The following is a 20,630-nucleotide window of genomic DNA, read 5'->3' on the forward strand; positions in this document are numbered from 1 at the left end:
GACACGTGGAATGTATGTATATCAATCATATTGTATTAAACTACTCGTTGGGGTACCAAAAGCGCCCATTCTCGTCGAGACACCTGAAATAAGAGGTTAGCCGTTGGCACCTTCAAATATGATCATCACAAAACAACAGTGATTGATTCCGTCAGACATCCAAGGAAGGATTCGCTCTCATTTGTCCAGAAAAGGCTCTTTTAGGACTCGAGTGGAAACTGCGAATGTAGGGAAAATTTTCATCATACGGAGTTGGGAGGGAGAAAGGAATGGTGAACTAACCTTGGTGATTGATGTTGTGTGCGAGGTTTGCTGGAGGTTAGCAAGCAAGGCAAATATTTATGCCCGGCGAAAACTGCTCTCGAAGATTCTGCTGTTGCCGGGTCAGCGACCAAAGTCGTAAAAAAAAAACAGCAACGGTGGAGACTGAAATAATTTCGAGCTCCACCAAAAGGAAAAGATGAGAATTGTCATCCGCCGTGTCAGACAAAAATACTGGCAAGTAGCAGGCCCCTCCCGTAGAAGGGAACCCGAGACAAATCTTCGTTCATGGTCGATTCAGTTGGGTATGAAGACATGAGTTGTGTTGTCATCATCCAACGGCGGAAGGCGTGAAGTGTAGGGAAAGTGAAAAAGCAACTGGCTTACCTTCTTCGCTTTGGCAGTTGTTTGTTTTGTCGTTCGGGTGGCCACAGTCAACGCTGAGTCGACCTTCCCGAACCAATCCAGTCTCGCCTCGCTTGTTCGGAGCCACGAAACACTCGTGCGTAGGACGTGTGTAAACCAGTGCTGGCGCTCTGAAACCTGCGGCCGCGCTTGCGGCGACTCTAAGAAGCAAGTCGGAATGGAAAGGTTTGGGAGGTGAGAAATGAAGAAGAATTTCGAGATCGGTTGCTGCGCCGCGGTCAAGAAATACTCAGCTTGACGATAGCGATAAGAGAAAAAAAAAATCGAGATTTCAAAACCACGTGATATAAAACGTGCGGGATTCGCAAGCGGGGTCCTCCAAAACACTCTCTGAGTGGAACCATGGAAGCCTTTCGACCAATCGCTCTTTTCTCTTCCCAGGCTTGGACATCCCGATTGCAGGAACGGGAGCTCCCTTCAAGGTATCCGTACATATATGTATCAACAAACTGCCGTATACAGGATGCATGGCCGACTAATAGAGCTCCCCATGTTCCCAGTTCCCTCTTCTACTGTGTATACTAATTACGAGAATCCACCCTCGTCGGGCATTACACGCACAGTGTGATTTCCAGATTCTTCCGGCACAGCTGTGGAGGTGGCACGGGCCCAAGTCGCCAAATCAGCCCGCAGCCCTTCCGTCTCAAAACTGCCCCGATTCCAATTCCCCGCCAAGCCTCTCGCAACCTTTCGGCGCCTCACTTTGATCCCCTGATTCCCATTTCTCTCCAACTTTGGCATTTTGTGATTTGAAGCCGGGGCCACAAACCCGTCCTCAAACGGTACATTTTCAATTTATCACTTCGCCGTCTTCGCTCCGGTAGTCCGGTCGCTGGAAAATTTATGCTGAGTCAAAGGGTGACAAAACGGCTGAAAGTTTCGACGTTTTGCTGGGAGCGACGCCAATTTTCAATCGGGCGCCCGCTTTTACCACGCCCACGGACCCAGTCGCTCGCTCTTGGTTCCCTACCTTAATCTTGCCAATCCCAACCCCCCGTCCCCCAAACTCCACAGTCCTCCCACCGCGACACGTCGTTGCCGCAGTTGTCGATCTCGCCCAAACGTCCACCCAACGCCTCGACGAACTTCGCGGTCGCATAGTCATTTCGCGCATCGCTTTCTTCTTATCATCGCTACCGCTTGCGTTACCGCGCTCTTTTTTCCCACTGTCCCGCCCGGGACGTCGCATAACCCGCGACAGGACCGTCGTCAAGACCACCCGCGACACCCCCCGACAATCCGCGCCACGGTCGCAATCGCTCGTCCGGCCTCTGTTTGCGATCATCCAACGCTTCTTGACGGCTACGCGACTGTCTCGCCGGTTTACACGCTCGCTATCCGGCCCCGACGAACGTGCAGCATTCACACATTCGACCACCCGCGTCCAGCTTCGCATGCGATAGAGCGGAGGATATTGGATCAATATCCACTTGGTGGATAACCGCCAGCTCTGGAGATGATGGCTAGTATGGGGCCAGGTTTTTCGCCGCACCCTGGCGGAATGCAGCAACACCAAGGCGGCCCCCCCGGACACCCGATGGCTCCCGGCATGGGCCACAACCCGAGTCAGCCTGGCACGAGCGCGGGCGGCATTCCGCACCAACTTGTTGGGCACATGGGAGTGTCCGGCTCCGGCCCTCAAATGAATGCTGCCGCCCTCATGGGGGGTATGCCACCAGGAAACCCAAACGCCCATGCCATGCAACACTTGAATCCGGCACAGGTCCAACAAATGTTCCACCCCCAGATGAACCAGATGTGTAGGTACCTCGTAACTCCTTGCGTGTGCTCGCGTTGGAAGTTGCGCTAACCGCAACGCTCAGACGCCGCAAATAACCAGCAGATGCAGCAACAGCAGAGGCTTCAGCAGTTGCAACACCAGCAGCAGACAAGGGCGGCGTTGATGGCCCAGCACGCCATGTATAACAACATGGGCACGCAGCCAATGGGTGTACCCATGAATCAAATGACCTCAGCACAGGCCGCTCACATGGCGGCGATGGGAGGCAGGAGGATGCCGGTAGCTTCCCCCTTCCACCTCCAACAGGCGCAACTCGCTCAACATCACCAACAGCAGGGCCAACCCATGAACGTAAGGCAGCCTCGGCCGCATTGGAGCTTTTGATTTATGGCAAAATGCGTAGGTTCAGCTAGTGAATGTTATGCTAACAAACATCTCTAGCCCAATATGCTCGCCGCCCAGCAAATCGCCATGCAGCAGCAACAGATACAGATGGGTCAGCAAGGAGGCAACCCGAACCAGCACCCGATGACGCCGCAACACCTCAATCTCCAACAGGCCCAAATGGCCGCCATTCAGCAGGCTCAACACTCACAACATGCCCAGCAGCAGCAGCAGCAACAGCAGCAGCAGGCTCAGCAGCAGGCCCAGCAGCAACAGCATGCCCAACACCAAGCGGCACAACAAGCAGCGCAGGCTCAACAGGCTCAGCAAGCTCAGCAGGCTCAGCAAGCTCAGCAGGCTCAGCAGGCCCAGCAACAAGGGCCAGGGCAGCAACAGCAACCACAGCCGCAACCTCCCCAGCAGCAACCTACTCCCGGCCAACAACAACAGCAACAACCGCCGGGCTCCCAACCCGGACAACCTGGGCAGTCCGGACCCGGAGCGAATACACCTGCACCGCCGACTCCTGGTCCTCAAAACCACACACCGCAACCGAATCCGCAACAGCAACCACAACAGCCACCACCCCAACAACAACAACAACCACAACCACAACAGCAGCAGCAGCAGCAGCAGCAGCAGCAACAACAACAACAACAGCAGCAGCAGCAGCAGCAGCAGGCCCAGCCGCAACAGCAGCAGCCTCAGACTGTGCCGCAAACCCCTCAAACTACGCAACCACAACACCAGGCTCAGTTGGTCGCCCAGATGCAGGCACAAGCGCAGGCACAGGCGCAGGCACAACAACACCATGCTGCACAAGCACAGAGACGGGATCCGCCCATGAACTTAAAGGGCATGTGTTTGCTGAAGCTGATGCAATTTAGCGAGCACCTCAGTGGGTTTTCGGTCAGTTACCGCGCCGACTAATTATACTCGGTACTTGAGCTAACGCCTCATCAGGGACTCAAGGGCCGGGACGACCTGGAGTACTGGAACGGCTTCGTCAGGCGGTTCTTCTCGCACAAAGGCGCCTTTAAGCATTCGATTCTCATCAGAGATAACGAGGATCAAGTCCAGCAGAAGCACTACGAGATTGCGTATCCCGCGATTGCCCGGTATTTCCACACCCATTTTGACAGCGGGGTCAAGTCAATGCAGTTGGTCATGGACAAGGGGACGACAGACAGGACGATGCCCAACGACTGCCACATGATATGGAACGACAAGGCGAGCCTCATCTATTGGTTTGACGACGGCGCACATGTAAGTTTTGCCTCCGGGACACTTGAGGTCACCTAATCATTGACACCACGGGACAGCTTGTTGCAACTGGCACCCTCCGTGTTTACTTCGACAGTGAGCACAAGTTCGACATCTTCGAGTTTGAGACGACGGGCCACGAGGAGTATGTGTCGAGGCGATTGGTGATTCAAGCCGCCAGACCGTCGCACAATTGGGTTAAAGAGTGGCACAGTCTCAACGTGCAGGATCCCAAGCAGTCTCCTGAGATGAGCAAGAAGAGCAAACCAAAGGCGGCCAAGGCCCCTCCCGGCCCTCCCCCCGATATTGAGCTCCCTCACTCCATGGTCAAGAGGGGTATGGGGATCACGGAGGCTGTGTATCAGTTTCTTGAGGTACCATCGGTTCGCATCGCCCCCGCTTTATCGATACAGCACTAACTCTTAGCAGATGGTCGAGATCATGGGCCAGATGAACCCGCTGTTCGGTTACTATCATGCCCACCCTGGACTGGCCCCGTATGCCGCACTCGATCAGTATCTCAGCCAGGTCAACGCCTCCGCTCAAGTCATGAACGGCCAGCCCATGCCACAGGGCGGGCCGAGGACTCCCGGATTCGGTCAATTCCAGGTTGGCGCCAGCCCTGCTATGGCCAACCAAATGCTGCCAGGCTCTCCTCATATGGTCGGCAGCCCGGTTCCGGTACCGATGTCGGCACCGATGATGCAGCTCCAGGCGAGTCAGCAGGGCACCAGTTCCAGTGGACCGAGTGCAAACACGTCGCCGGCACAGAACAATAAAAGGCGAAGGCCGTCAACAGTGAAGGCTGAAGAGGATGCGCCCGCGTCAGCACCGACGCCGGTACCTATCGGAACTCCGCAGCTGAACGGGGTACAGATTAAGGGGAAGCAGCCTCCAACTCCCCGCATGACGAAACGGCACAAGACTGGGAACAATCCGGTATAACACGGAATTTTCCGGCTGTCTCACGGATCGGAGATTTCTCTCCGAGAAGTCGATATCGATATCACACAAACTCTCCTGACATACCTATCATGTCTGCGGTTGCGTCTAGACGAGGCTGGATTAACCCGGTACCGGATTTGACACGACACGTTGACTCTTGGTCCGGGCGAGGTGTTCTTGGGCAACCCTGGAACCCCAACGGCTGACCTCGGTCTTAACGCGCGCTGTTGACCTTGGAGTACTATTACTACGGTGTTATCTCGGCGTCAGGGCCTGGGAATTTTAATACCGCTGCTGTTTTTTGCTTTGGACCTTGTTTGGAATGGGTTGTCTTTGGGTTATCTTTGGGTGGAAGGGCTGGAGTCAAAACTACTTTGATTTCGATATCATGCATTTGAGATACGTTTTGCTCAAGCAATGCATATACTCATTTTCCTTTCCCACATTCCCCCTCCCTTTTTTGTTTTACAGGTGGTGGTCCATTTTCATCCCGCATCCCTCATCCCTCATCCCATCGGCGTCACATATCCCCATCTCATGCGTTATGCACGCGCGGAATATGCTTGAGAGGTACAATCCTTATTTTCTATTTCCCTTCGCAGCCAGAGTTGCACTTGTTTCTATTTCCACCCCTCCTCTCGGCTCACAATTTACGAGCCGGCCTCGGGCAATCTCGCTCCTCAAACGAAGACGAGGTCACGCTCACGCTCGCGCGCCTATCACAATACGCCATAATCGCCACTTTCGAGGCGGTGGAGGAAGAGACGAGAGGGGGATTTATTTTTTTATTTTTCTCTCATCCAGTTTCTGGTAATGTCTTGATATTTAGTGGGACGCTATCTCAAAAACCCATGCAGTCAGGAGGATGAATCAATGATGGATGGTATGGCGGTGGTTAATGAACGGCGGTGAGGGTGGAGGTTTTTGATGCAGACGGCGGCAGGGGAGGAGGAGGTGGCTTGCACAAGAGCATCATTCTTCGTCTCTTAGTTATCTATCATCGGCCAGAAAGAAAAGCAGGCGAGAGGAAGGTGGGAGTCTGGCGTGGTGGTGGCATTGCTTTGTTCTTATGTGTAGAATAGTTGGACCCTTTTCTCGTGCGGAGGGTCTTGTTTATTTGCTTGCTTACCTTACTTATTGCTTCCGATCTGGTTCCTGTGATGGTCATGTTCAGAGAGTTGTGTTATCCTGGTCGTCAGTTACGAGTTAAGGGATTTCGAGTCAACTAGTTAGTCATTTACCAACCATCATGTGGCATCGATCCCTCTGCTATGAACTCAGTTCAACCAGTTGCCCCTTGTTCAGCTCGCCCTAGCATGGAAACCGGACAACCTTGTAACTACTTGTGATGTTTCGCTTGTTACCTGATTGGTTATCATGTACAGTCGAGGATCTCAAGAGGCGGTGGTGCAGGACATGCAGCTAAAGGCCTGCTAAGTTTCAAGTCTTTCAAGACCCAAGCTTTCGATGCCTGGTACACAAGGGTTGAACAGCCAGCCCAAGGCTGAAGGAGGGCCAATATCCAGGCCGGCAGCATCTAAAGAGGTTTAGTCTAATACACATGACAGACCGAAGCGGACCACATGTTGATTCATGAGAGGCACACGTTAAATAGGTCCGCAGAAGCCGCAAAGAGCACGCAGCAAGACGTCTCGGGCAGGGAATCGAGACACGTGTATTCCTCGAGTTCTGGAGCACTACGATCAACTGCCCGGCTATTTCCCTCGCCCAGTTTCCCGGCGTATCCACCATGCCGCGCCAAGTCGGAGACGGGGGCCCGGCCCACTCCCGGCCGGAGCCCCTTAGGCTCCTACCTGATAGGCCAAGGCGGCCATTGCAAACATGAGGAGCCCTCTGTCTGGTTCATCTTGCGTCACGCGGTAAACATATAGAAGCAAGGCGGAGAAGGAAGAGCAAGTGACTTTGCGGCGTTAACCAGAAACCACCAATGATGCTGTCTAAGAGACCCGAAGACTAGTAAACCAAGCCGGCGAGGAGTCATTCTCGGCCCGCTACCTGGTCACCGCCTAGCCAGGCGCATTGCGGTGTGTTGATATCCCGTCCTCAGGCCCTCGCAGTCACGTAGCCACTGCCTAAAAAGCCAAGAAAAAATAAAAAGGCAGTATACGATGGTCCATTCCGTCCTCTCTCAAGGAACCCCTCATTCTCGAGTCTTCCCAAACCAATAACCGAAAACGCCGCGAACGCATCTAGAAATGCAAGAACAAAGTCGAGGGTTCATGGCTCAGGCGGACTCGAAGTTTCCAAAGGTGTTCTCGCCCGAGTATGTGATGTAAAGAAACCTGTGATGGGGCTCGGTTAGCTTCACGCGCAAAGCGGCAGGCCATGCGACCGGAGGACTCGGAAACGACTCACCCGTCCTCATCCTTGTGCTCCTCGTAGATGCTGCTCATGAGCGCAGCGGTGGGTGGCAGGACCTCGTCGACGAAGATGAAGATGGCCTTCTCCGGTGAGAGCTTGATCCTCTTACGGATGACGTAGACGAATTGGCCGACGGTGAGGTCGGATGGTACGAGGTACTTCTTCTTATCGATCGTCGCGATGTCGCTTTTCTCGACCTTCTCGCAGATGACCTAAACCGAAGGTGTCAGTAATTTGCGGTGTGCTGGTTAATGTGCGGACGGCCAGGGAGAGCGACGGGCTGCGGCGGGGTTTCTCCAGGAGCTATCGAGGGCGGGCTTCACCGCCTGTAGAGGACGACTTACTGGAATACGATCCGCGTACTTCTGGCGGATGCGCTCGGCCTCGGCCTTGCGCTTCTCGAAGGGGTGCTCGTCCTTGAACTTGCTCCGCATTTTGATGGGTTCGAGGTTGATAAATGGATGAACTTGGGGATGCCGATGCAAGAGGTCTCGGTGATGGCTACGAACAAGCGAACGTAATGTTAGCGACGTTGTTTCCGCGACGAGGATGGGCGCCGAGTGGACCGATTATGGGTGCGTGACGGGTTGTGGATGTACCTTAGTTGCTGTGCTGGACGGGAAAGATGGTTGTTGATGGAAGAGGGTTGACGTCGGGCGAGGTTCTGGGTTGCGTATGCTGGCGCCTTGATAAACGCTCTGGGGGGTCGCACGGCGCAGTTGGTGGAGGCGGGGCTGACCCGATGACTGAATGGGGAGGGAGCATACCAGCCGCTTTAGGATTAGCGTGGCGGGAGCCTTGGATGAATCAGACGGCCTGTTCACATGGCCGCAGAAGGGCCAGCTGAGGCCAGGTGCTTGCCACTTTGCTTGCTCAGCGAGCTCAGGTGCTCGCATCCGATGGTACACTTCACTTCGGTTGTCGTTCAAGAACGTCACGGAGTTCATTCTAAGGACTGCTCCCTTGATTATATTCAATGATGGTATATATACCTATTTATTTAGAGATTTAACCGGAATAGAGCATCGGCACACTGTGTACTCCCTCTTTTGTGCTAGACAGGACGGATTGGTCTCGCGCGTTTTATTGCACGCCAAGGTACCTCACTCGGTGTCTGCGCAACCCCGCGGTATGCATTTCGGGCCGCTCCCTCTTTGGCATGACCAGGTTGTCTCCCTTATCCGCCTTCTTTATTTCGGCCCTCTCGTCTTTGATCCCTCCATATGCCCCTTGACTCCGTACTGTGGGATCTTAGGGGGATGCCATCGGTGTGATGGAGATGTCTCGGATGATGCCCCACCTCCAGGATGCCGCAAGGTCCATCCTCGCGGTGGTTCGGCTTTGGTAGGCCGCGGCGCCCAGACCGAACCGGGGCCGGAACCGGCAGAGGTTCCGCTCCTCTGGGTCACTTTCGAGCTCTGGATTTGGGAACATCTGATTTTGACAGCGAAATCAGCTGAGTTAGGCAGGCTTTTGCTGGAACAGCAGATTTGAAGAAGAGAGCATCCCCTCGGTGTGCGCCGGTTTCTCGATTGCTGCATTTGGAAAGTGGCCTTATGTCTGCGTCCAGAATCGCCTGATTCTTCCTCGAGCTCGGCATCTTCCCGCCACGTAGTCGCTGGACATAAGACGCCGCCGCGATGGCTTCCCGGCGTCCAGCCCTCCGCCTTCTTGCGCAATGCAAGTCGCGCGGTCAATTGAGGAGTACGCCGGCCGTCAACACCAATTGGGCCTCCCGGAGGGCCTTGTCGAGCTTCCACAGTCCCGGCGCTCCCGACCAGACCCTCGCGCCGCCGAGGAGGTACTTGGGCTGGATCGCTTTTACCCTTTTGATCGCGGCGCCGCTCACGTACAAGATGGTATGCCGCGGTTTATGTTTGGACTCTGTTCCTATTGCGAACAATCCCGCTGACTTCTCTGTTGCGCAGGCGATCGACGAACCCCTACGAATGGACACCCCGACCCTTGCCGAGCGCGACCAGCAACTTAAAACGCAGCAAGGCGTTTCCGAGGTTTCTCCCATGCGCCTCCGCATGGAGAAGTTTGCAAAGGAACAACAAAAAGCTATCGTGCGGGCTCTGGAAGAGGTGGACGGCACCCCGTTTCGTGTAGACGAGTGGCAGCGCAAGGAGGGCGGCGGCGGCATCACCTGTGTCCTCCAGGATGGTAAGATTTTTGAAAAGGCCGGCGTCGGAATTAGTGTCGTGTATGGCACTCTACCGAAGCCAGCCATTCTCAAAATGCGCGCCAACCACAAAAACATCGCCGACGAGAACAACATCCCCGAGAGCCTCGAGTTTTTCGCCGCAGGGCTCAGCTTGATTGTGCACCCCAAGAACCCCATGGCGCCGACAGTGCACCTCAACTACAGATACTTTGAGACAGCCAATCCAGACGGGTCGTCGGGCGCGTGGTGGTTCGGAGGCGGCTGCGACCTGACACCGAGCTACCTCTTTGACGAGGACGCGGTGCAGTTCCATAAGTCACTAAAGGATGTGTGCGACAAGCACGACAAGGGTTACTACCCCAAGTTCAAGAAATGGTGCGACGAGTATTTCTACAACAAGCATCGCGGCGAGTCGCGGGGCATCGGCGGGATCTTTTTTGACGATCTCGACGAGTCGGTCTCAGACCGGGAGAACCTGTTCGCCTTCGTCCAGGACTCGCTCAAATCATTTGTGCCGACCTACATCCCTATCGTGAACAAGCGTAAGGATATGGCGTTCACCGAGCAAGAGAAGGAGTGGCAGCAGATTCGCAGGGGCAAGTACGTCGAGTTCAACCTGGTGCACGACCGAGGGACTGCGTTTGGGTTGAATACCCCGGGTGCGCGAGTAGAAAGCATTTTGATGAGCTTGCCCCTGACTGCGAGCTGGAAGTACATGTACGAGCCGGAGCCGAAGAGCAGGGAGGCGCGGTTGGTTGAGGTGTTGCAAAACCCCAAGGAATGGGTATAGATTATGGAAGAGCAAGGCGTTGTATTGGTAACTTGAAAATGTAGTCTACCCATGATAGAAGTGTATTCCAGCCTGTTCTCACACCAGCTGTACCTCGGTGCTATGAGTGCTGCCTGAGGACGACTCCTTACCTCTCCTCACTCTTATCGGGTCCCGCATCAACTCAACCTCTCGCAACAACAACAACAACCAACCATACAATAAAAAAAAACCAACCCAAATCCCACCCATCAAAATGGCAACGCCATCCCTCCCACTACAACCACCCACAACACCAAACAACCCCCCCCCAACAACAACAACCCCCAACCTCCCCCCAACCCGCGCCCTCCTAACCACCCTCCTAAACGCCATCTCCGCCATCCCGCTAACGCCAACCCAACCACCACGGAACCCCAGCCCACTAGGAGGAGGAGGAGGAGGAGGAGGAGGAGGAGGAGGAGGAGGAAAAGAAGAAGAAGCAAGCGAAAACCCCCTCCGCCGCGTGCCCGCCTCCCACCGCCACCTGATCGTCACCCTGCACGTGCTCTTCCCGGGGCTGGCGCTGCCGGCGCTGGACCTGCTCGAGCGCGGGCTCGTCGCGGGGGTGGCGCTGCTCGGTTCCGGTTCGGGTGGTTCGGGTGCCGGTTCTGGTTCTGGCGGTGGGGGTCGGGATGGGGATGGGTATGGGTATGGGGATAGCAAGGATGGGACGGGAGGTGATGGGGCGGGAGGAAGGAGGGAGGTTGGAGTGGGGGGTCGCGGCGGGGGGATGGGGGTGGAAGAGCGAGGGCGGTCGGGGAATGCGTTCTACCTGGTGCAATCGGCGGCTGCGGCGGAGGCTGCTCGCGAGAAGCGGCGCAGACGGAAGCATGGTGATGACGGCGACGAAACGGAGGGAGTTGGTGGGATGGGTATGGGTGGCCATGAGAAGGGGTACATTGTGCGGCTGGACGCGTGGCATTGCAGTTGTGCTGCTTTTGCCTTCGCCGCTGTTCAGGGAGAGGTTACGGCCTCTCACAGCTGGGAGGGCAGGGAAAAGGACATGCGGTATGGTTACAGGGCATCCGCCGGACTCGGCGAAGTCTTAGCGGAGGCAGAGGCAGGAGCGGAGTGGTCGTTTGGTGGGATGAGCCTGGACGGGATACAGGTTGGGGTTGGGGAGGGGGTTCCGGTATGCAAACACTTGCTGGCGTGCCTACTGGGTGAGAGATGGGGTGCGGCGTTGGGTCAGTATGTGGTCGAAAGGAGGGTGGGAAGGGAAGAGATGGCGGGTATTGTTGCGGATGTGTAACAACCTAGGTTTAAAGGTTGGCAGCAAGGCTAATGATGAGATAAGGGTGGGAGCTCCCAGTGTGAGTATTGCGTAGCAAGGCGCAAACAATCACACCGTGAGCAATGCGGCTCCCGAATGGTTGAAAGCCGCTTTAAGAATACAACGGCTACTTGAACCACTGCCGTAATTCCAACACACCCTGGTCGGGCCATTACGAAATCTCGTACAGTCATTCATGTCCCAACCTGGCTCTATCTAGCCTATTTCTTCTTGTCCTTGGCCCCCTCCTTTTCCTTGTCTCCGCCGCTCTCCTTGGACTCGCCGTTGGCAGCTGGGCTTCCTTCCTTCTTTTCGCCGTCCTTGGCGCTATTCTCGCCCTCCTTCTTGGCCGCCTCCTTCTCCTCCTGTTGCTGCCGGTTTTGGATCTTGTTCTCGATTAGGTCGTGGAAGGCCGTGATCGCCCGGATAAGACTGCTCAAGTAGATGGCCATGAGCTGGTCGTTGGACTTGACACTCATCGCGTAGTTGAGCTCGGTATCGCCCTTAGCCCCATTCGCCGCAGCGCCAGGCTTAGGTGTAGAGAGATTTGGCAGCAGGTTGAACACATCTTGGAGGTTCCCCAGGATCGCATGGTTGACCGGGAGTTGCCCGTCAAGGACTTTCTGCAGGTATGCTTGGATGTCGCGGAGGCGGAGGTGGAGGCCTTGTAGCGACTGGAGCTGGTTGGTGACACGGGTAGAGAGGGTGCCGACCGCTACGTCTCGTATGTCGCGCAGGAGGTGCTCGACACCAATCTCTTCGGCCTCTTCGGCTTCGATAATCGTCGGCGTGTGCACAAAGGTCTTGGATGTGGTGGTTCCGTCCTGATCAAGCCTGGTCAGCAACCACGTACGCAAAGATGCCAGAAAGCACATACATCCTTGATCTCCTCCACCGCAAAGTACGCATCTGTCGGGACGCCCGATTCCTTCGGTTGGACGTCAATGATGACCAGAAGCGGGTTGGGCGTGTAGCGCTTGAAGAGTTCGTTGATCTCGAGATCGGAGGCCCGCAGCTTCGGACCCGAGTGGTACCACCCTATTAACTTCTCGCGCGCATTGACCTTCTTGAACATGTCGTTCATCGATTCGACGTAGTTGTGGTCTAGGAACCAGACTGAGGGATCCTTGTCGTCCTCCTCGAAGGGAACTGCAGTGCCCGATCAGCAAACACAATCGAGGGCGCCCCAAGGAGCAGTAAATGCTCACCTGCAAAACTGTTCGACACCCGCACATTCTTGCCATCGTTTTGCCCTAATAGAACACCCACAACCCGCTTGGTCTTGCTCTTGTAGGCTTCTGTGCGGTTGTAGTGGTCGACGACGGAGAGCAGCACTAGCGGGGCAACCGAGACGTTGCGCGTCACTAGCGACAGCGTCTCTGCGGTTGTGGCTGGCATGACGAAAATCTAGGAGGAAAATAGAGAGTCGGGATTGTTATGTAAATGCGTGGTCGTGGGTCGGGGGGTCAAAATCGCGGGTTTGAGGTTGTCTGTTTTTCGTTGGTGTTGCTTGTGTCAGTCGTCGTCACGCAGTTCGCTGCCTCGCCAAGTTCAAGGTCACTCCCTAATCGGGCTAGTTCAAGGTTGTCAAAGTGGTGTTGGGAGCACAAGGCTGGAGGGGAGGAAAGGGCGCTTGGGCCAACATGGAAGCTCTGACCTTCTTGAAGAGGCAGGTTACCTAAGCCAATGTGGTACCTTACGTAGCTGCCTGTTTCGGTGCACTCCTGCGTGCCATTACGCGGCAATGCGTTCCCGTCCATGAATACATGTAAAACGAGGGGCCGCTCCTGTCGCAAGTCGGTCTAGGGTAGATCCCATTTGCCACCCAACAACCACCACCTCCAAGTTATAATCAGCGTCCGCTTTTACCGAACATCAACTTTTCGCGAAAGTGGAATATAACTGCACTCTCCGCAACTCAGGGACTACACTAGTTACCTCCAGAAAGCCGTAAATTAATCGCACGGAGACCCACCAAACCGCAATCATGAGACTGTTCTCGTTCCTTATCGCCGCGCTCACGCTGCTCTCTGGTGCCATCGCTGTCGACATCCAGAAGTCGGTTCTTATCACGTACCCGCCCGAGACGCCCGACTCGGTTGTGACCCAGGCCAAGCAAGCTATAGTTGACGCTGGCGGAATGATCACCCACGAGTACACCCTAATCAAGTAGGTCCTCAGGAACACACCTCACAGGACTCATTATGCGCCCGCTGTTTCTTGACATAGCATGCTAACTAAAATAGGGGATTTGCGGCAAAGGTCGGCGAGAAAGTACTCAGCTCTGTTTCTGCATGGGGAAGTGAGTACCAAGTACTCGTTGAGGAGGACCAGGAGGTTCACCAGATGGGTGGTGGCGTCGGCCTCTAAGAGAGGAATTCCGTCTACACCACAACGGGAGGCGATCACACGATAACGAGCCACGAGGTATTCCGCGACGATGGAAGATTCGAGTGAGACAGCGCTCACTGGCGGTGGAAAGAGAGGGATAGGGGGTTTCCTAGGCGTTAACTATGGGGGTGGTTCTTTTTAAGCAGCGCGCCGGAAGCAAGGGAACAGCTTGCGAACCGTTGGATTTAGTGCAGATCAAATGAGACATCGAGCAGCAAACATGCATTTCTTATGAAATAACGGAACACCGCTAAGACGGCTAGAAAGAATGCCAGCAACGGTACAGATTACCGAGTGACTCCAACACAATACAAATTGCTAGAGAGAACAGCCGAACTGGATGTTCAGAGTGGCCATGGCCATACATTCCATTCCGCCTTGGTCCAATATCCCGTGGAACTGTCGAAAGCGGCTCTGGTTTATGCATGAGGGCGTTCTGCGACCAAGCCCCTGTTCTCTCCCCGCAGCCAATTGACAGGCCACAGCCGTTCGGTCAGGGATCGCCCTGGGCGCAGGGTGGGACCCAGGCAAATGCCCCAGAGTCGCTGAAAACCGACCTGAACAATGCCTTTCTTCATAAGAAACACGACACAGCGCAATGATGAAACACGGGAATCCGGACTGAAGCAAGATTTCCAGCACAGCTATTGTTGTTCTTTGTGTTTTATAGCGCCGCACAATGGGCGTTTCCCGATAAGAACCGCCCCGTCGTTGTCCTCGAGATCACGCCCGAAAGGGTCTCGCTTCCTCCTCCCTAGGTAGATTGGCGCTCCGAAGCCCCAAGTACAGCATTTTGTCACCGCCATACACCCGCCTAGGTAACCATGACACAATACAGCCCTCTCACCCAGGCGGCCCTCCTAAAATGGGCCAACACCTTCGAGACTCGGCACAAGGCCGAGACACTGCAGGACCTTCGAGATGGCATCATCCTCGGTCACATTCTCGAGCAGATGCTGGCCCCCGAGTTCCACGCGTCGAGCCTCGTCCTCGCACCGCAGTCCGATCACGACAACCGCCAGAACCTTGAAATCGTTTACCGTGGCCTAGCAGGCTTCCTCCGTACCGATAACCCGCTGTTGGCCCCATCCCCCTCCGAGTTTCGCGCCATCGCCGAGAACCCGACCGACAATGCCCTGTGCGAGTTTCTCTCCGCCTTCCTCACGGCCGCCTGCATGGGATCGCTCTCGAGAACATACGTCCCCAATATCCTCACGCTCGATAGTCAAACCCAGGGCGAGATCGCGAAGATCATCAACCAGAAGACCGACCTGCGCTTGGACCGGGAGGGAAAGGCGGAAGGAGAGCCGCAGGCGGACGACGTGGATACCGACATGGGCATTCATGCTTTCAGAGACCCGGACTTGATGGCCGAGGAGCTGGAACAGATGAAGGGCAAGGTCGAGATTATCAAGAAGCAAAACGCCGACCTGCAGTCCCGTCTAGACAAGCTCCTCGACACTCGGGAGGCGATGCTGAGAGATCTCCGAAACGCGCAGGATGAGCTTACCACCCTCAAAAGAGCTAGGGGCTCCGACGTGACGTCCGCTATCAAGGATCTACGGAACGAGATCCGCGACAAGATGACCGAGATTGACCGGTTGGAGGACTTGTTGGAGAAGGAGACGGTGCGCTCGACAAGATACGAAAAGGAGAACGAGACCCTGCGCGTCAAGGCCGAGCGGTTAAAAGACCTCGAAGACAAAGTCACCGTGCTTGAGCACGAGACAAAACAGCAGCAGCAGCTAATCAAGGGGCTGGAAAACTACAAGAAGAAAGCCCAGGACCTGACCGTCATTCAGCAACGGAACCGGGTTTTGGACGAGCAGATCTTACAGCTAGAGCAAGACCTCCGGAACTTTGACGAGGTGAAGGCGCAAAACCGGAAGCTTCAAAAGGAGATCGATGAGAAGGTCAGGGTCTTGACCACAAACGAGCAGGAGATCATCTACACGCTCCAGTCCAAGAATGTCCTGCAAGATGCCAACGAGGAGCTCAAGAGGCGAGTCGAGTATCTCGACTCTAAGCGACAGCTGGACGAGAATACGATCAGGGAGCTCCAGGAGCAACTCCAGCTCGGCGATATGCCCGAGCCAGGTTCTGAAAGCCCAGGCGCCTCGACTGCCAAGTTTAGCCTCGAGCAGGAGCTTGAGACCACCTCTGATCCGACTGTTGCCCTTCGCCTCGAGCTCCAGCGCCTCAAGGCTGAGAATAGCCTACTGCGTAACAACATGGCCGTGGCCTCGGAGAACGAGAAGCTCCGCAGCGAGCTGGACGGCGCCAACCAAAGGGTGGACCACTATCGCTTGAAGTGCACAGAAGCCATGGAGAAGCAGGCCGTGGCCCAAGAGCATATCAATGCTTTGGTTGAACACGCCACGGGCGAAGGGTCAGTTCTCGGCATAGACGCCGCCCTAGCTGTGAATCCCAACCTTCATTTACTGATGCCAAGTTATTTCAGGGACGCCGCCTTCGTCAACATGCGTCGGGACCTTCTCGATACCACGCGCGACCTCGAAGTCGTCCGTAAGCGCGCGCAGGAGTTAGAACGCGATGCCGCCGACCGTGAGCGCGAGCTGCTCCGCTTCAAGATGGACCGTATGTTGCGTGACTACTTTGACGAGGTTCTTTTCTCAAGTACTGACATGGACGGTGTTTCCACAGTCGACGCGATCGGGCAGGAGCAGACCGCCGCGCTGGCCACGCTCAAGTCCTCTGACGAGCTCATCTCGGAGTCGCTGCGCACCGAGCTCGAGGCCACACGCAAACAGCTCGCGCAGCGCGTCTTTGAGTACGACCAGATGAAGGATCAGCTCATGGGTGCGCTGGTGTCCAAGGACAAGGTCCAGAAGAGGCTCGACGACGCGCTGGCGTCTTCTGCGGCCGCTGACCAACCTGCCGCCGCCCAGGAGGAGTCCACCAAGGGCAGAAAGGAAGATGCCGAGAAGATTGAGAAGCTCAAGACTGCGCTCAAGCAAAAGATGGAGGTGAGTCTTGACATGTCCCCGCGGCTTGATTCGCCTTATACGGCTTCCTTTTTGGGAATCAAACGCTCTGAAAAGGGGGTATTACCGCGGGCACAGGCGGCGCCCCTTAAGCCCGAGTGGGAAAAGAAGCGGGAGAAAAGGAAGGGGTGGTTTGCGAGGCTTTTGCGTCCCGGGATACTCTGACCGTCCTCCATCTTCTCCACTTCCATTTCACCCTCACCCCTTACTTGACCAGTTCAAGTTAATTCATGGATCTTGGGTCACAACCATTTTGAATATTTGTTCGGGCTGCTGACACACTTGCCATAATAGCAACTGGAAAAGTCGGAGCAAGAAAAGTACGATCTCCAACGACGGCTCAAGCTTGCAGAGAATGGCGGCGCATTTGCCGCTCACAAGGTATGTTTTCTGCTTCTAATAACCATGTCTATCCTCCCCCGAACTCCCGTCCATTGTTTACCTGTGGTGTTGCCATGCGTGCCCCTGAAATCAACCCCTTTCCCCTCCCACTCCCTCTCGCATTACGGTGAGGCCACAATCTAACGCTCTCCAAGGCCGCTACCGAGCAATTCATCAATAACCTGCAGCGCGAAAACGCCATGATCACCACCGCCTGGTACGACCTCACCAGCCGCCTGCAGAGCAACCACGTGGTGCTGCAGCGGCGGCACGACGCGCCCCGGAGCTGGCTAAACAAGCAGCGGCAGATGGTGAATGGTGAGTTCGCCAGTCCCTTTTTCTACCCCCCCGCCCTCCCAATGTGTAGGTCACCGATGTTGACTGAATCTGTGATCGGGATAGCTACGCCGAGGAGGTAGTGGCTCCGGGAGTGTTAGCAGCTGATTCGTCTTCGGCGCGGGTCCCTCTTCGTCGTCTGCCTTTCCTTCTCGTTGCCGGACGGCCGCTCCGTCGGCGGCCTGTTCTGGTCTTTGTTGCGCATAGCGTGGGCGTGGGTTGTTTGCTGCGTGGCTGAGGGTTGTGGCGCCATGCCGTCCTCGTCGGGGAAGTCGTCGTCGCCGTCTTTGTGAGAACCTCACACTTTTACTCTTTTTAATTTTGGACGGCGACGTGGTATAGAAGTAGGTTGCCCCCTTGCGACGATGGGTTCGTGGGCCAGATCGGGGGATGGTTTGCATATGGAATACCCTGTTTTTATACAAGAGGAGGAAATAGATGGTTTAGGGTTCGTGGTGGTGGGCTTTTCGGGCTCAACCACGACGGGTAGCTGGAGCTAGGTATCGGTTTACCGTGGCCGTAAATTCTTCTTAGATATACCCCTTGAATAGAACATTGCCCCGTTTGAGTGTTGTTACGTTATGAAGCCAGTTAAAGGAACAACGCCGAGTCGACCCGCCTCGAGAAGCTTTTGGAGTGAAGGCAGACCTTGGAATTAATCGTTGTTTCGGTTGGGTTGAACTGCCACCACCGTGGTTGAATCAAGCCTTATCACATTACATTTTATTGATGACATTCTTCTCCCTCCTTACCATGGCTTTACTGGCCTCTGTACCTAGCGATGGCTCGGCTTCCCTGCCATTCGGTTGGCTCGCCAACAAAAGTGAAATGTTGACGGGCAGAAGAAAAATGGAGATTGGATCCACGCGCTTGGCTCACCGGACATTCGAATGAGGGGAGAGACCGGGAACCAGGTGTAGGCAGGTTATAGCATTTCTACAATGTTGAAGTACAGGCTTCTATCACACAAACCTCGCCATACGCGGCGGATCCCATCCGAGACCCGCCACGTCTGGCGCTGGGTATCAGCCGGTTTTCCGTAACTCCTTCCAATGACACCAAAGAAGTCCGTGAATCGGATGGCGTTGAGCGACAAAGACGCAAGTTTATGGGATCCGTTCCCTCCTTTCCGGCCCAAGGGCGGGCGCGGACGAGGTCCGCGAGTCTAATTTGGTGTTCCATCAAAGGCGACCGAACTAGAGCAGCATGTCGAGCTCCCACCGCCTCAAGTCTTTATCCGCCCGCCCTATCTCAGTCTCACTCCATGCGACAGCCCGGCCCGTACCCGCGCCGCCCATCTACGAGCTAAGCTTGTTCAGGAGGCCGCTGCCAGCCTTCTTGGCCTTGGCCTTGTCGCCGTCGAAGATGGCCTGCAGGCTCTTCCAGACCTGGCCAGGGGCCTGGGCAGCGTCAATGGCCTGCCAGATGCCCGTCTTCCTGTAGTAGTCGACGACCGGGGCGGTCTGCTTGTGGTAGGTGGTAAGACGCTTCTTGAGGGCCTCGGCATTGTCGTCGCTGCGCTGGATCAGCGGCTCGCCAGTGATGTCGTCCGTCATGTGGGCCTTGGGCGGGTTGAAGGTAGTGTGGTAGCTGCGCCCACTGGCGGGGTGGACCAAGCGGCCAGTGATGCGCGAGACCAGGAGCTGGTCATCGATCTTGAGCTCCACGGCGTGCTGCAGCGACTGGCTGCGCTCGCGCAGCATCTTGTCGAGGCCCTCAGCTTGCGGGACAGTGCGGGGGAAGCCGTCGAGGATGAAACTACGGGACACGTGTTAGCACACACAACGTGGACCTCTGCCAGCGCATCCGCTTAACATACCCCCCCTTGCACTCCTTGTTGTTGTCAAGCTCCTCCCTGATCATGCCAATGACGATGTCATCGCTGACAAGGCCACCCGCGTCCATGATCTTCTTAGCTTCCCGGCCGAGAGTCGTCTTCTTGGCGACCTGGGAGCGCAGCATGTCGCCGGTCGCCTGGTTACCGCCGAAGAAAGTAAGATTAGCGACCGAAGAAGGTTGGGTGAGCTCGTCCAAGACCCAATTGGCTTACCAGGTGGCAGCAGTTAAACCTCTCCTTGATCTTGGGTGCTTGTGTCCCCTTGCCTGTGCCGTGTGAGTGCGCCAATTTGCGAGTTTTGGGCGACCGTCGTTGTCGGTCGGCAACGTCACATACCAGCGCCGGGAGGGCCGATGAGGATCATGCGAATCTCCTCCGCCGTCTTCTTCTGGTTACCTCCCAGTTGCCTGCTCTCCAGGGCCTGCACCCGGCCCTCGATGTTGGAGATGATGCCCTGAAGGCGCTTAACTTCGTCGTCGAGGTATCCCATCTTGTCCGGTATCGGCTGGGTATCGTTTGGTGAGGGAAAAGGAAACCGGGTGAAAGGCGAATTCGCAGGAGACGGGGGAGGAGGTTGGAAGAGACTTGGAGCGCAATTGACCACACGTCGGTTGGGAAGCAGAGGTTGTGTTGTGAGATGGCGAGTTGGCTTCTGAAATTTTGACGGGATCGCCTGTATTCGTGTACTTGACCGGCACGGGCAGGCGTTTTTTTAGCCCGAATCGGCGCAAGGCAGGTGGCGCGCAGCGCAGGGTAGCGGGCCCGTCTTGGTGCAAGGAACTGGGTGCAACGCGCAGAGCTACCAGCCTATCGTGCAGGTCTGAATTCGTGGCTCAGAATGGAAGGACAGCCAGTCTTCAACGATGATACTTGTATTGTAATATTCCTTAAACCGCATACTCTTTCTTCTCCAACCTCATCCCGTTATTTAGACCTTACATGATGCCGACTAAGTCAATGTTCCTGCAGGTTGCCCCAGCCCTCCTTCGCTTCCTCGAGGTTCATCAACACAAGCTCCGCCTGATGT

The 20,630-nt window shown here is 55.6% G+C and overlaps 9 protein-coding genes across 9 annotated transcripts; 6 read left to right on the forward strand and 3 right to left on the reverse strand.

Annotated features, from left to right (window-relative positions):
• Window positions 1–4: 4 nt before the first annotated feature.
• Window positions 5–908, forward strand: B0H64DRAFT_392965 (uncharacterized protein). The gene is made up of 3 exons (XM_062803601.1): window positions 5–218; window positions 283–373; window positions 649–908. Exons 2-3 carry the CDS (start codon window positions 342–344, stop codon window positions 863–865), a joined length of 249 nt encoding a protein of 82 aa, XP_062661268.1. The 5' UTR covers window positions 5–218; window positions 283–341; the 3' UTR covers window positions 866–908.
• A 1,882-nt stretch (window positions 909–2,790) lies between these two features.
• Window positions 2,791–5,181, forward strand: B0H64DRAFT_131041 (LIM-domain binding protein-domain-containing protein). Its single transcript, XM_062798122.1, has 4 exons — window positions 2,791–3,721; window positions 3,776–4,078; window positions 4,135–4,458; window positions 4,505–5,181. The coding sequence occupies exons 1-4, from the start codon at window positions 2,876–2,878 to the stop codon at window positions 5,018–5,020; spliced, it is 1,989 nt and encodes a 662-aa protein (XP_062661269.1). The 5' UTR covers window positions 2,791–2,875; the 3' UTR covers window positions 5,021–5,181.
• A 1,907-nt stretch (window positions 5,182–7,088) lies between these two features.
• Window positions 7,089–8,026, reverse strand: B0H64DRAFT_131084 (autophagy protein Atg8 ubiquitin like protein). The gene is made up of 4 exons (XM_062798123.1): window positions 7,969–8,026; window positions 7,747–7,903; window positions 7,397–7,614; window positions 7,089–7,323 (listed from the first exon to the last, which is right to left on the reverse strand). The coding sequence occupies exons 2-4, from the start codon at window positions 7,834–7,836 to the stop codon at window positions 7,266–7,268; spliced, it is 366 nt and encodes a 121-aa protein (XP_062661270.1). The 5' UTR covers window positions 7,837–7,903; window positions 7,969–8,026; the 3' UTR covers window positions 7,089–7,265.
• Window positions 8,027–8,939: 913 nt separating this feature from the next.
• On the forward strand, window positions 8,940–10,447 carry B0H64DRAFT_131095 (Coproporphyrinogen III oxidase-like protein). The gene is made up of 2 exons (XM_062798124.1): window positions 8,940–9,261; window positions 9,331–10,447. The coding sequence occupies exons 1-2, from the start codon at window positions 9,043–9,045 to the stop codon at window positions 10,357–10,359; spliced, it is 1,248 nt and encodes a 415-aa protein (XP_062661271.1). The 5' UTR covers window positions 8,940–9,042; the 3' UTR covers window positions 10,360–10,447.
• A 1-nt stretch (window position 10,448) lies between these two features.
• On the forward strand, window positions 10,449–11,753 carry B0H64DRAFT_131096 (uncharacterized protein). Its single transcript, XM_062798125.1, has one exon. It carries the CDS (start codon window positions 10,595–10,597, stop codon window positions 11,630–11,632), a length of 1,038 nt encoding a protein of 345 aa, XP_062661272.1. The 5' UTR covers window positions 10,449–10,594; the 3' UTR covers window positions 11,633–11,753.
• A 121-nt stretch (window positions 11,754–11,874) lies between these two features.
• On the reverse strand, window positions 11,875–13,051 carry B0H64DRAFT_441191 (maintenance of mitochondrial structure and function-domain-containing protein; the record flags this gene model as incomplete). The annotated part of the gene is made up of 3 exons (XM_062806549.1): window positions 11,875–12,477; window positions 12,531–12,802; window positions 12,862–13,051. The coding sequence occupies 3 exons, from the start codon at window positions 13,049–13,051 to the stop codon at window positions 11,875–11,877; spliced, it is 1,065 nt and encodes a 354-aa protein (XP_062661273.1).
• A 476-nt stretch (window positions 13,052–13,527) lies between these two features.
• Window positions 13,528–14,246, forward strand: B0H64DRAFT_131115 (uncharacterized protein). Its single transcript, XM_062798127.1, has 2 exons — window positions 13,528–13,822; window positions 13,900–14,246. The coding sequence occupies exons 1-2, from the start codon at window positions 13,641–13,643 to the stop codon at window positions 14,021–14,023; spliced, it is 306 nt and encodes a 101-aa protein (XP_062661274.1). The 5' UTR covers window positions 13,528–13,640; the 3' UTR covers window positions 14,024–14,246.
• Window positions 14,247–14,530: 284 nt separating this feature from the next.
• Window positions 14,531–18,343, forward strand: B0H64DRAFT_392982 (uncharacterized protein). The gene is made up of 6 exons (XM_062803602.1): window positions 14,531–16,433; window positions 16,506–16,642; window positions 16,709–17,031; window positions 17,344–17,430; window positions 17,586–17,748; window positions 17,833–18,343. Exons 1-6 carry the CDS (start codon window positions 14,869–14,871, stop codon window positions 17,847–17,849), a joined length of 2,292 nt encoding a protein of 763 aa, XP_062661275.1. The 5' UTR covers window positions 14,531–14,868; the 3' UTR covers window positions 17,850–18,343.
• Window positions 18,344–18,681: 338 nt separating this feature from the next.
• Window positions 18,682–20,432, reverse strand: B0H64DRAFT_392986 (adenylate kinase 1). The gene is made up of 4 exons (XM_062803603.1): window positions 19,940–20,432; window positions 19,817–19,869; window positions 19,586–19,740; window positions 18,682–19,524 (listed from the first exon to the last, which is right to left on the reverse strand). The coding sequence occupies exons 1-4, from the start codon at window positions 20,091–20,093 to the stop codon at window positions 19,065–19,067; spliced, it is 822 nt and encodes a 273-aa protein (XP_062661276.1). The 5' UTR covers window positions 20,094–20,432; the 3' UTR covers window positions 18,682–19,064.
• Between the last annotated feature and the right edge of the window lie 198 nt (window positions 20,433–20,630).

This window comes from Chaetomium fimeti, assembly GCF_033439085.1.
Source record: "Chaetomium fimeti strain CBS 168.71 chromosome Unknown B0H64scaffold_3, whole genome shotgun sequence".
NCBI classification, from domain to species: domain Eukaryota; kingdom Fungi; phylum Ascomycota; class Sordariomycetes; order Sordariales; family Chaetomiaceae; genus Chaetomium; species Chaetomium fimeti.